At 47.1% G+C, this 14,057-nt stretch overlaps 1 protein-coding gene across 36 annotated transcripts in view; it reads right to left on the bottom strand.

The window, feature by feature from the left end:
- The window catches only part of CACNA1C (calcium voltage-gated channel subunit alpha1 C), a 742,107-nt gene that overhangs the window by 130,894 nt on the left and 597,156 nt on the right, over positions 1 to 14,057 (bottom strand). For all 36 annotated transcript variants that reach the window (XM_045366394.3, XM_045366391.3, XM_045366401.3 and 33 more), the window contains 3 exons: positions 13,812 to 13,838; positions 4,211 to 4,371; positions 2,949 to 3,174 (listed from right to left, as the gene is read on the bottom strand). In XM_045366394.3, coding sequence (XP_045222329.2) covers positions 2,949 to 3,174; positions 4,211 to 4,371; positions 13,812 to 13,838 — 414 coding nt within the window. The remainder of the gene's footprint in view (positions 1 to 2,948; positions 3,175 to 4,210; positions 4,372 to 13,811; positions 13,839 to 14,057) is intronic.

Genomic DNA, 14,057 nt, shown 5'->3' with positions numbered 1-14,057 from the left:
GCCGACCTCCCTGGACCGTCTACAACACCATGTGACCATGCTCTGGGTGTCTGCCAAGAGAATTGTGATGAGAAGAGTAATACCTAGGGACATTTTCCAGCCTCACTTAGCCAAGTTCAGAAACATGGTCTGAGCGATCAGCTCCAGATCCTGAGAAGACATCAACCTCCATCCCTTTTCACCCATCACAATCCAGCTGATGGTTTTAGAGCTCCTGTTATCAAAGCTTCCCCAAAGCAGAGATTTTGGGAGCTCCCAAAGCAGAATTTTAAGGACAAGGGATTTGTACCTTTGAGGGGCACAGGCTGAAAATTCCTTCCAACTGTTTCCTGTCTGTCTTCTAAGGTTGACCATAATGCACATTAAGAAATGTATATTATACTGCAAGTCAAGTCTGTATTTCAACTTTTTTTTTTTTTGAGACAGAGTCTCGCTCTGTTGCCCAGGCTGGGGTGCAGTGGCATGATCTTGGCTCACTGCAAGCTCTGCCTCGCGGGTTCACGCCATTCTCCTGCCTCAGCCTCCCGAGTAGCTGGGACTACAGGCACCCGCCACCACGCCCGGCTAGTTTTTTTTGTATTTTCTTTTTAGTAGAGACAGGGTTTCATGGTGTTGGCCAGGATGGTCTCGATCTCCTGACCTCGTGATCCGCCCACCTTGGCCTCCCAAAGTGCTGGGATTACAGCCGTGAGCCACCACGCCCGGCCGACCCTCTGGTGTTTTTCTATTCTATTTCATTCTTTCTTTAAAAATGATGCTTGAGAGAATGTGAAGAAATTGGAACCCTTATACATTGCTGATGGAAATGTAAGATGCTTTAGTGTCTTTGGAAAACAGTTTGACAGTTCCTCAAAATCTTAAACATATTGTTACCAAATAATCTAGAAATTCCACTCCGAAGTATGTATCCAAGAAAAACAAAAGCGTACATCTATAGAAAGACTTGAACATGAATGTTCATAGCAGCATGATTCATAGGAGCCAAAACATAGTAATAACCAAATGTCCATCACTGACAAATGAATAACCGAAATGTAGTATATCCATCAATGGAGTATTATTCACCATAAAAGGAAACAAAGTACTGATCTATGCTACAACATGTATGGCCCTTGAAAACGTTATGCTAAGTCAAAGAGGCCATAACAAAAACACATATTACAAGATTTCACTCATATGAATGGTCCAAAATAGGCAACTCTATAGGGACATAAAGTGAATTTGGTTCTGGGAGGGAAGATGGGGGGAATGTGGAGTGGGTATGGAGTTTCTTTCTGGGGTGATGAAAATATTCTACAACTAGAACCTGGTGATGGTTGCATAACTGCTAATATAAAAAACAATTAAATTACACATTTAAGGGGTAAATATATGGGGTATGAATTATATTTCAGTAGAGCTGTTTTAAAATGATGGTTGTGATCCAATAAATTGATTCCACCACTCCCAGTGGTCACAAGTCAGGTGAAAACCATTGTCCTAGAGAATGGTGCCCCTCGGCCCTGTCCTCATCATGAGAGTCACTGCCTGGCCTAGACAGTGAGGGAGATGGCCCGCTGTGGGTAGGTGCTGGACTGATATATGGAGGGGTGGCCATGTGGACAGAGGGTGAACGCCATCTGCAGTGCAGTGTCCACAGCCCTTTACAGTGGCTGGATCTTGATCACGTTTTCAGCAGAACTTGTCCTGCTAGAAGACTACATTTCTCAGCCTCCCTAATAGCTCAGGTGCCCAAGAACAGAAGCCCTTGCTGAAATTTCTGGAAGATTTCTTCCAATTTGTTTCATTGTGTTAAAATAGACATAACATAAAATTTACCATCTTAACCTTTTTTTTTTTTTTTTTTTTACTGTAGAATTCAGTAGTGCTAAATACATTCACACGCTTGTGAAACCACCACCACCCTCTACCTCCAGAACCCTTCTCACCTTGCAGAACCGAAGCTCTGCACCCATTAAACACTGACTCCCCACTGCTCCCTCCCGGCAGCCCTGGGCGCCCACCACTCTGCTTTCTGTCTCTATGAATCTGACTACTCTAAGAGCTGCGTATAAATGGAATCATACAGTATTTGTCTTTCTGTGACTGGCTTATTTCACTTAGCATAATGTCCTTAAGTTTCATCTACTTTGTAGCATGTGTCAGGATTTCCTTCCTTTTTAAGACTGAATAATATTGCACTGTATGTACAGACCACATTTTAAAAATACATTCATCTGTCTAAGGCAGTTGGGTGTGCAAATATCTCTTTGAGATCCTATTTCAATTATTTTGGGCATATACCCAGAAATGGAATTGATGGATGAGAGGGTAATTCTATCGTTAATGTTTCTAGGAACTATCATACCATTCCCCACAGTGGCTGCATTTTACACTCCCACCGACAGTGCACAAGGGCTCCAGTTTCTCCATGTCATTGCCAACCCTCAGGATTTTCAGGGTTTTCGACAGCAGCAGTCTTAATGGGTGTGTCTGGGAGTGACTTCTGGGAGTGGAGAGGCTGACTTGGCCAGGGTGGTCAGCCCTTCTGCTCCTTTCTACTCTTCCCACCTCCAATTTGAATGTGATGGCTCAGTCTCCAGAAGCCAACCTATGACCCTGGAGAGGAATCAGCACCAAGGCTGGTGAAGCACAGGAGAAGAGACTGAGTCCCTGACCCTTTTCCGGAAGCCGCCTCAGCTAGCTGCCTCTGGACTTTCTTTCTGTGGCTGAGTAAGTCCCTAGCTTGCTTACACTACTGAGTTGAGTCTCTGGTATTAGCAGCCAGAGGAATTTCCAAATGATGTGCCATCTAAATGAGCACAAACTCCCCCCATTGCATGTGAACTTCAGAGACACCCTTTGAGGAAGAACAGCCCTGCTCCCACCCAGGCCTTGCCACCTCCCTTGCCCTCTGGAAGAACTTCTCCCTGAGTCCCCTCTCCAAAGTGAGAGGAGATGCCCGGTACCTCGTGATCTTGAATATCCTCAGCAACCGGACGCATCGGAGCACGGAGATGCCCAGTGGGGACATGATCTTGGTCTCTACCAGGATGGTCTCCAGGATGCCGCCACACACGACGAAGCAGTCAAAGCGGTTGAAGAGGGACACGAAGTAGGCCTGCAGGCCCAGGCTGTACATCTTCAGGAGCATCTCTGCCGTGAACAGCGCCAGCAGGGCCTTGTTCGCCGTGTCTGGCGGGCCCAGGAGAGGGATGAGATCCGAGCAGGGCCAGAGGAGGGCAGAGAGGGAGGCAGGGAAAGGAAATATAGTAATTATCTCCACTGGAAAAAAGATGCCCCATGACACCGCTCCCATCCACCTTGGCCAAAACAGAACAGTTAGGGCCAAGCCAGTGGGAAAGGGCTCTCTCGTCTTAATCATAACAGACATTTACTGAGCATCTCTCATGCGCCATAGGCTCAGCACACACAAGCTCTACTCCTCATAGCAGGCCTGTGGAGATGGCACCACCATCGTCATGCCCATTTTCAGAGATGAGAAAGGAGGTTCAAAGAGGTGAGTAATCTGCAGGCCAAACAGCCAACAGTTGTGGTTCAAAGAGGTTCAAAGGAGGTTCAAAGAGGTGAGTAATCTGCAGGCCAACAGCTGCACTGAGTCCAACTTCTCCACCACCAGACCCCCTGCCTCCCAGGACTCTGGAATGCAGCTGTGGAGGATGGAGCCAGGTCTTCTTGACTGCCCAGCAATGATGATGAGGCCTGGCTAGCAGGACCCTTGTCTAGGGGCCCAAGGAAGGATAACGAGAACGAATGACCCATTGAAGACAGCTCCTTGTGCTCAGGCCCTATTCTCTTCTCTGCATTTTTGCTCATTCCATCCTCACGTGTTCTGGTTAAGGCCACCTCGGGGCTGCAGGAAGGCCCCCAGGTATTTAAAATCCATGCTGGGAAGTTGGCAGCCAGGGGTCTGAGATAGGCAAACAAGCTATAGCCCCTTTCCTCATTACCCGGGCCCACCAGTGACTTTGGGGCAGGCTGATGGTGTGGACCCAGTCAGGGAAGCCGTATCTGTTTTTAACAAGGTAGTGCATTTTATTGTGGGGTTTTGGAACTGCTAGGCCCTTGTTATCTCCAGCATAGCACCTGCCAAGAGCCCTGACCACTGTCTGCTTTCCCATCCACCTTCTGCCTGTGGTTATGCCCTCCCCTGGGCCTAGGGGCTGAGTTACCAGGAGGAAACCAGGGCAGAGCTGGGGCCGCCGCTCACCTTGGACTTCCGTGAGCCAGTGGGGCTGGTTGTAGTGCTCAGAGGCAATGGTGAGCGTGTTGAGGAACACCAGGAAAATCACCAGCCAGTAGAAGACATTAGACTTGACCGCGGCACGGCACTTTCTTCTGCAGAACCGATTCCACCGGCGCCAGTAGCGGCTGGAAAGGGGACAAGGAGAGAAGGGTGGGGATGGCTGTGAATTCAGGTTTCCTCCAACCCAAGATGCAGCCCCATGGCTCTTCTCACCCCTCACTGACCTGGCCTTGCTAGAACAGCCCAACCTGGTGGCAAGGAGCCCAGCTTCTCACCCAGCTAACCAGGCCCTGCCACCTTGGGGATGCCCCTGAACTCCTCCAAGCTTTAGTTCTCCCATCTGTGAAACGGGAAGAGGGCCAACCTCATGGGGTTATTGTGGGGATGGATCAAATACCTTTTAATGCATCTGGCTGTTTTGAAGTTGAAGGTGCTCAAGTTTTTTAAAAAAAATTTTTGTAAAACGGCATTCTTAGAAATAGTATTGCAAGCAATAAGAGCGTCCTTTTTCTTTTTTTTTGAGACGGAGTCTTGCTCTGTCGCCCAGGCTGGAGCGCAGTGGCTGGATCTCAGCTCACTGCAAGCTCCGCCTCCCGGGTTTACGCCATTCTCCTGCCTCAGCCTCCCGAGTAGCTGGGACTACAGGCGCCCGCCACCTCGCCCGGCTAGTTTTTTGTATTTTTTAGCAGAGACGGGGTTTCGCCGTGTTTGCCAGGATGGTCTCGATCTCCTGACCTCGTGATCCGCCCGTCTCGGCCTCCCAAAGTGCTGGGATTACAGGCTTGAGCCACCGCGCCTGGCTAATAAGAGCGTTCTTAGTAACAGTTGTGGAGGGGCCCAGTACCACGTCGGGCACTTCTCATGCCTTCTCTCCAATTCTTTCAGTAACTCTGCAAAACATGCATCATGCTGATTGTTGTGGAGGAGAAAACTACGGCCTGGGGAGGCTGCACCTCGACCAACATCACAGGGCAGAGCCAGGCGTGGGTTTCTGCCCAGCCTCCTGGCCCTGACTCTGCGTGCTGCATCCTTATGGTAGAAGGGGTTCATCTGGAGCACAGGCTCTTTGTTCTTCTGGGTTATAGAATCTTTCCAGAATCTGATCAGCGTTTAGACCTGCCTTTCAGAAACATGGGCACACACCCACACCCACACCTTTCCATGTGAGCCTATGCAGCACACAGACCCCTTAAAGCTCACTCATGCTCCGTGGACTGTTCCCAGTGTCCTGGTTCAGGGGCCTTTGTCAGTGATTCTCAAACCTGGCTACACAGAATTACCTAGGGAACCCTCCCCAGAACCCCACTGGTCCGCAAGCCCCAACACCAAACCAATTAAGTCTGATTCTCTAGGGGGTTGGGTATTTTTAAGGTTCCCCAGGTGGTTCTAATGTGTAATGATGGTTGAGAACCACTGGCTAAGATGATCCTGAAGAAACACCTTTTAAGATTCTATGGTGGAGGCGTTTTCGTTTTCCTGATACAGAGAACATATACAGCTCTATTTGGTTGAATTCAGTAGACGACACGGTTAATAAATGGCTGCAGTGTGCAAGGAGAGAGGAACCACAGCTGAGGAAGTGCTGAGGAGGAGACTGCAGGGGCCATGCTGAAGGCTTGGGGAGGGGGAAAGGACATGATCAGGTTGGATTGGAACACGCCACAAAAACAGCCCCTCTGTCACCTTCCAGACCAGGGAGAGTATGAGGAATTCTCTTCCTGTTCTCCAGGTTAGAGATGATGAAGGCAATAGATTTATTAATGGCAAAGACGACACGGAGCTGGCAGCAATTTTGGAGGCAGAATCAACAGGCCCTTGAGATGAGAGGATGTGCAGAATAAGAGAGACAGGTATGGAAGGGAGGCCCACATTTTTAGCTGGGGCGATTTGGGAGAGCGGCACGGAGGGCCAGAGGAGGGGGAGTAGAGCTCCAGGCAGAGGGGTCAGCTGTGAGAAGCATGGGGTGCTGAGCTCTGCACATGGCTTTGGGGCACCTGTAGGGCTTGTACGCAGACCCACCAGGCATAGAAGATGAAGCTCCTGCTTTGGGTAATGAAGGCAGGAGGAGAAATAAAGTAGAATCCTGGTGATAAAGTCCATGAATATCTGTATTTTTCCATAAAATGATCTCCTTTCTATGAATCTCTCTAGTCGAGACAGACATTCCTCTAAATAAGCATGCAGAATCTGCCTCAGGGCAGAGATTTCAACCCTCACACTGCAGCCCATTAGTGGGTCATGAAATCTATTGAGTAGGTCATGCCTGGCACTGAATAAAGGAATAGAGTGGAAAATATCACAGTGCCTGTCATATCATAAGGAAACTGCTTTTTAAAGTAAGCAGTAAGGAAAATATTTTTTACATAAAACTTTGTTTCCGGGGTATGTGTGTGTGTGTGGCATACTAAGTCTGGATGTGAAAACTGGCCCTCCACCTCAGCACGAGGAAGCTGAACTGAGGTCCTCTATTCTAAATCAGAGTCCGTGGCATGAGTCTGTTTCTCCAGCCTTCCTGCCAGAGACGACCATCAAGCCTCAGTGTCACCTCCTGGGTCAGGTTATGCTGGTGGTAGAACAGCAAGTCCCATCTGTGTGAACCTGCTGGTCTGTGAATGGCCTATTCCTTTCCAGCCCCTGGGCACGTAGCAGCACCACACGTGGGTGTGCCCCAGGGCTGCCCTGTGCTGTGTGCACTGCCCTCAGCCTTGGTCCTCTACTTCCAGAGCAGAAGGCCCTCCAAACATCAGCAAACTCCAAGATGCTAGTGACAACTAGTGTTCCAAGGTTCCAGGATGTGGACCTCAGCTGTTACGGATCCCTGCACCCACCCACCCCCAAAATTGCCTCTTGGAGTAGCCTGACTTCATCCACCTTTCTATTCTGTCCTTTTTCTATCGATGGTCTGCAGAAAATCCTGTTACCAAGCCTTTGCTAAATCTAGGATGAGGTTAGGAGAACGAAGAGTAATCTAAGAAGGGTACTCTTTCCTCAGGACTGCAGGGAGAACTTAGTTTTTGGCCTGAGGAGCGGGGAGGGGAGAAAGGATTAATCCGGGCAGTGTTCTGCTCTGCCTTGAAGGCCATCTCCAGTGAGGGCCACACCTTACACGGGACACTTGCCTACCACTTGGGGGAAAATCCACTACACAGGGAAGCAGGCCACCTGGTGTAAAATATGGTTTCTAATCTGTATACTGACGAGGTATCTGCACTCCTATGTTCACTGCAGCACTATTTACAATAGCCAAGATACAGAATCAACCAAAGCGTCCACCAGCAGATGAACGGAGAAAATGCGGTACGTGCACACACTGGAATATTGTTCAGCTATAAAAAAGAATGAAATTCTGTCATTTGCAACAACATGGATGGAACTGGAGGCCATTATATTAAGTGAAATAAGCCAGGCACAGAAAGACAAATTGTGATATTCTCACTCACATGTGGGAGCTAAAAATTAAAGCAATTGAACACATGGATACAGAGAGTAGAATGATGGTTACCAGAAGCTGGAAAGGGTAGTGGAGATGGTAAATAGGTGAAAAAATATAGTTAAATAGAATAAATATGATGTAATATTTGATCATACAATATAGGAGAGGAGGATGGTGACTACAGTCATAATTTATTGTATATTTTAAAATAGCTAAAAGAGTGGAATTGGAATGTTCCTAATGCAAAGAAATGATAAGTGCTTGACGTGAGGAATGCCCTAATAACCCCGGTTTGATTTTTACACATTTTACACCTGGATCAAAATGTCACATGCACCCCATAAATATATACACCTATTAGTGCCCATAGTCATTAACAATTAAAAAAGTTACGATTTCTAAATGCACTTTGGGATTCTTGCACCCCCAGACATACTGCCCTGGATCCAAGGGAGGATGGTGGAGGGTGGACGGAGGGACAAAGGAATGAGACAATGAGTACCAGATGGCCCTCTTGAGAGGAGACCTCTGAAGTTTGCCAGATCTTGATACTAAACAGTCTTATCTTGCAGGGCATGCCACCGCTTCTTTCCTGTGATTGTGATTATTAATATTGTACAGAAATTTGGCAAGTAGTTTTTTCCCCTAAAAAATGAATTTTCAGGACAAACTCATATCTGATCTTAAACAGCTGACAGTGAAGTTTGCAAAGAACATGTTTTAAATAGATACAATCTCAAGTTCCAGAAATCACTGATAATTGTTATTCAGAGTCCAAGGCAATCAAGGTTGCTTTCTTTACGGTATGTAGAGCTGTCTTAGAGTGGGTTTAATATGAGAACTTGATTATGCCCCTCTTTCCTCATGCTTGGGGGTAGTGGGTATGGATGCTGGGTTGTCAGGCCTGTCCCATGGGTCTGGAGCTGCTCTACAGAGACCCCTGAGGAGTGGCCGGAGTGGACAGGACGGTGTCCCTTTAAACTGGGGTGCTCCTGAGCAGACCCATTTGGGAGAGTCACATGGATTTGGGCTGGGGTGGGGGTGGGGTAATTACTATCCAGAGAAAGTATTTAAAGATAATTATACACCTCCCACTCTTCAAAATATAGCTTTGCTTGACAACTGGTTTCCTGGCAACACTTCCTACTGTATAATAAATGTAATGGTTTATTAGAATATGTAAATTTATTTGTGTTTACAGATGCATGGAGGATACAGAAATTAAATGATAAAATAGGGAGGAGAAATTTGCCTGCTATTCATGTTCCCTTCACACTAACTGGAAGTCATTTTCTCTAAAAATAGAACCTTCCATATGTAGACACAGGAGAGAGGGATGGTTACGAATGGGTCTCATCTATGTCTCTAAACTTTGAGATCACTGCATTCCCAGGGGAAACTTCTGCTCTCGCAGCCCCAGCTCCGCCTGCCCTTCTCCCTACACTGGACCTTCCTCTTGCCTGTCCAGCTGCATGGCAAGTCCTCCCAGCTACCGGAAACTCCACCTTTGCTCCATCCTCTCTGTCCTGCCCCTCCTGTGGGGCTCACACGGAGTCCCAGCTTCTCCGTGATGCATGCTTCTAGTCTTCTCAGCCTGGGCACTCTCCAGTGCTTACTGTCTGCATTACTCATTTTAGTTACACATTCAAGAAATAGTTACTAAACATGACCATGGAAGGGTACCAGATACCCAGCAGCTAGCACAATGCTCTCAGGCCTCCTCTGTGTAAAACCTACCCGGAGACACAGACCACTAAGTGAGCAGTCACAGCAGGGCCTAAGTGCTGGGCGGGTCCACGAGGAAGTACACAAAAGGACACCTTAGGCAAGAAGGGTCCCCAGAGGAAACGACTTACCATTTCCTTGTATTGTCAGTTACCTTGTGTTTGTATGGTCCTGCCTCTCCACGGAGCTCACAAGACCCACGAAGGAATGGGGCTGTGTCTTACACTTGCTTACAGACCCATGGGACTCAGCCCAGTCCATCCTGCACAAGAACCCCTGGCTGACGGCATGGCTGAGCAGCAGAGATGAGTTCTACGCAAATGGACCACCTCCCTCTGGAAGACAAGGCTGAAGATTCCCGGAGCTCTTGTGAACCAGGGCTCAGGGTGGAGGTGAGGAGAGGGCAGTGCTCATACCTAAAACAGTTTGCTTGATACGCAATGGTGGACAGGCATCTGGAATCGTAGACAACATCAAAATGATGGGCCCTGCAGGCTCCTTCTAGTAGCTAGAGTAAGTTTCCAATTTTTTTTTTTTTTTTTTTTTTTTTTTTTTTTTACCAGAACCAACAACAAACAGCACAGAAAATCATTAAGTTTAATTCTCTTGTAAATAAGTAACTTTACGAAGGACTATTAGAGATTGGGGCAAATTTGGATTTGTGCCTTGTTGCTGATGGCATGGCAGAATTGGAGAGAACACTGGAAGCACATTTCACTGAAGACTGGGCAAGCCAGTCCTCCCAATTTTAGAACCCCGTGAGGTTCACTTCAGAACTCCGTAAAGTTGAGCTCCAGAAACTCCAACTTGTCTAATTAATCCCTTCAGGTTGCAAAAGACTTCCTGCATCATTTGTTTCCTAACTGTTTACATTCTATTCTGAACAGTGAGCTCCAGATGCCACAAATCTCTTATTTTAACTAATTCCTCTAAGTGAAAACCTGGATTACCAAGGGAATACTCTACGATGCCTGTAATATACTATGGCTGTAATCCATTAACTGGCCAAATTTTCCCTAAAGGTTCCATTCCTATACTTCCTTTAAAGAAACATGACTTTGGATCATTCTGTTTTGCAAATGAAATAGGCCAGTTTGAGACTCAAATTCCATTATCTGTAATTGTTCAACTGTTTCACCTAACTTGAGAAAATGATTAGGAATCCTTTCAAAATGTTGGTGGCATTTTCAATCTATTTGTAGCCTTTGATATTCCCTAAGCAGATACCATCAGTGAACTGCTGAATCCAGATCAGACAGCTGCTGGGTGATACCTGCTCATGTGTGAAACCTCCAGGGCCATGTGGCCTTGTGTGGCAGCTGCTAGCAACATGCAGCTACTGTGCATGGGAAACGTGGTCAGTCCAGACTGAGATGTGCAGTACCGGCAAAACACACTGAATTTCAGACTTAGCACAAAAGCACGAATGCAAAATAGCTCATTAATACTTTTTATATGAATTACATATTGAAATAGTAATGTTTTAGAGACACTGGTTTAAATCAAAGAAATTTCCTGTTTCTTTTTATTTTTTAACCTGCCTACTAGAACATTTTAAAAAGTACATATGTGGCTTGCATTGTATTTCTGTTGAATAGCATGCCTCTAGAGTTATGCACTCTGTGGATACACTAGCTATACAGGAACAGGGTTTACTATTCCTGGGCAGAACCTCATCACTAGGATGGCACAGGGATCGGCAGCAGAGCCCCTGGGTATGAGTTCTGACTCAGCCATACTAGAGCCCTGTGACCTGGGCCTCTCAAAGCCTCAAGATCCTCATCTGGAAATGAGTTTCGATGATAGTGCCAACGTACTAGCTGCAAGCCTTTAGGAGAACAAAAGCTGCTGTCTGCATTGCTGTGGTGTGTTGAGGGGTGGCTGCAGGAGGAGAAGGCCTTCCCAGAGGCAGATGATCAGGGCTGAATGGCCAGCACGTAGCAAAGCCTCAGGGCCGAGGGAGACTCCAGAGGTTTACAGGCACCAAGGCTCTTTTCCTCTTGTTCAAAAGCACAGCTTGCACCATAGATCACTGGATGAAAATAATGTTGCCGGAGTGTTCCAGGCAATCTCTAACTCGAGACACAAGTATGCAATTTTCCCTTCCATCCTCTGGATCATATTCATTCATTCATTCATTTATTAATTTATGATTTAACCACTTGCATGAAGTGAGAATGACATTTTGGAAATATTTTCAAGTGTATTTTTAATCCCTTTACTCTTATTGTGTGGGGGCTTTGGAACTGTTAAAGCACAACATGCTTTTTCAGCTTTGACTGTCAAATTGGATATTTTGTTTGAATCTGTGTCAAGTCTATTGTCTTACTGGGGCAAGATCATTCATTAATTAATTCACTCACTCACTCAGCAAATATTTATTAGGTCCTTGTTATGTACCAGCTACTTCTCCAGATGCTGGAGATAAAGCAGTAAGAGCCAAGCATTACTGAGAGAGAGAATTTTTTTTTTTTTTTTTTAAATATTTCTGGAGCTCTTTCTCTGTAATAAGAGCCAGAGCTGATGGGCTGGACCCTAGATTTTTTATGTAGACGAGGTCTTGGTTTGAGAGAAAGAGGAACTGGGAAAAAAGCCTGTATTTTCCAGTCCTAGTGAAATGGGAGAGAAAGAATGTGTCAGAAGTGGAGCAAAAGTCAGACACCAGGGTCCTCACTTAATTTTTAGCCCTTGGGCACCACACCTCAAGAGGTTGGTGGGGGGTTGCTTTAGAAACACCCAGATGGCCATGGGGAGGCCCAGGGACACTGGGGCTGGTGGAGTGCCTTGGCAGACCCTGGGAGGTCAGCCCTTGGCTTGAAGCTTATCCTGGCTGTTACAGAGGGCGTGATGGGACACCAGTAGGCCAACGAGCCTGCCGTAGTGCTGCTGCCTCCCCCAGTTCCTTCAGAGAGCGTGAGGGACTTCGAAGTGTCCGTGTACTCAGCTGAGGTATAGAGGTGCTAAAGTCAGTGGGCCAACAGAACTCAAGGGTCAGAGAGCAGAGGTGGAGATTTCAAGGCCAGAGGCAAGCAGAGGGCATGGACTCCAGCAGTGGATGCTCTAACCAGATGGACCTCAGTGGGTACCAGTACAGACAGCAGTCCAGCCTAGCCCCATGCAGCAGAGATGAGCAACCAGAGGGCCTGTGTGGCTTGTAGGACCAGCCCTCATCATTCCCTGCTTCCTGGAATCGCAAAGTCCCTCTCCCCCATGTGTCCAGCTCCATCTAAGAGAGGAGCTGGGACAGGCAATCTGAGAGACAAATCACTTTACCTTAAGGGACAGTTTAAAATACAGCACTGGGCTACGTTTACTCAGCTGGACGAAAATGTCTTTATGTTCCTGCCTTGTAGTAGGTAGGGCTAGGGAATCAAGATCAGCTCAATGATGAAAAGCAACCAGTATTTTTTGGTAGATACACGCTTTGTGGGAGTGAATTCACATTCTCCCTGCACGCGTCTGTCCACTAATTCATTCAACACACATGTATGGACATTCAGCACTGGACAGGCACTGAGCTGGGTGCTCTGAAAGTAACCCCTGTGAGGCATGCAGGCAGAGCCTCTGGGGGCAGGGGACTGTGAGCCAGTAATCCGAGTGTGAACTGCTGAGTGCTGTGACAGGGACATCAGCAAAGCACCAGGGAAGGGGGAGCTGAGTAACTCTCCCTGGAGTTTGCAGAAGGTATTTCCACTCCCAGCGAAACAGGAGAGAAAGCAGTAACATGGAAGCAGTAACATCTGAGGGTCTGAACAGAAGTCTGAGTTCTCCAGATGAAGGCCTGGGGGCATGGTGATTTAAGTGGAGGAACGGCTCCATGCAAGGGCCTCAATGTGCACCAGGACAGGGAACATTTAGATAACTGCAAGAAGTTCCCTGTAGGAGGAACAAAGGTTATTTTCACGGAAGTGCAGGAAGTGAGGCTGGGAGGCAGACGGGGGCTGAGGACCCTGGGTCGTTTTGTAGGTTCTGTCGTTGTCAAGAGCAGTGACACAGATGGGTGTCATAATCCTATGTGCTTTCCATCATCATCATAGTTCATATCTCACCATGTTCTATAAACATGAAGTAGGTCATGACAGTCACAAGGGTTCACTTTATGTTTCTTTTAACTGGACTTCATCTTAGAAGGGAGGAAAACACATCTGGTCTGACAACTTCCTAGGGACACTGCTGCCAAAAAGATGGACGGTCCAAGATCATTCAACAAATGTCAACCACTGGATTATTTGCCTGATCTGAGCCATAAGCTTTTTCTTAATGGCCATACAGAAAGTAGTTACCCCTTAAGAAGAATACCCCTTACCCTACTGACAACTCATAGGTATTACCTTGGGCCACCCAACAGGGTGGCTGAGGACAGAGCTGGTGGTAGAAGGAAGGAAGAGCAGTGTGCGTCTCACTCACCTGAACTTTGACTTGGAGATCCGGTGGCTGAAAGAGAAAAAGGAAATGTTACCAAACACACGTGCATTTAAAAGATGTTCAACAGTCCCAGGGAAATTTGATGTTCCCCAGGTAACTTCGTGTAGGTGCTGGAAGGAGGCATGGTGTGAATTAGAACATCTTGGGAGAGAAAGAACACTATGTATTTGAATGTGGAGACTGAGGTCTGGCCCAGCTAGCATCTTCTAAGTACAATCCTTGCTGTAG

The sequence above is a fragment of the Macaca fascicularis genome, chromosome 11 (genome assembly GCF_037993035.2).
Source record: "Macaca fascicularis isolate 582-1 chromosome 11, T2T-MFA8v1.1".
Taxonomy (NCBI): Eukaryota; Metazoa; Chordata; class Mammalia; order Primates; family Cercopithecidae; genus Macaca; species Macaca fascicularis.
Note: the sequence above shows the minus strand (reverse complement) of the source record. Positions and strands in the feature narration are given on the sequence as shown.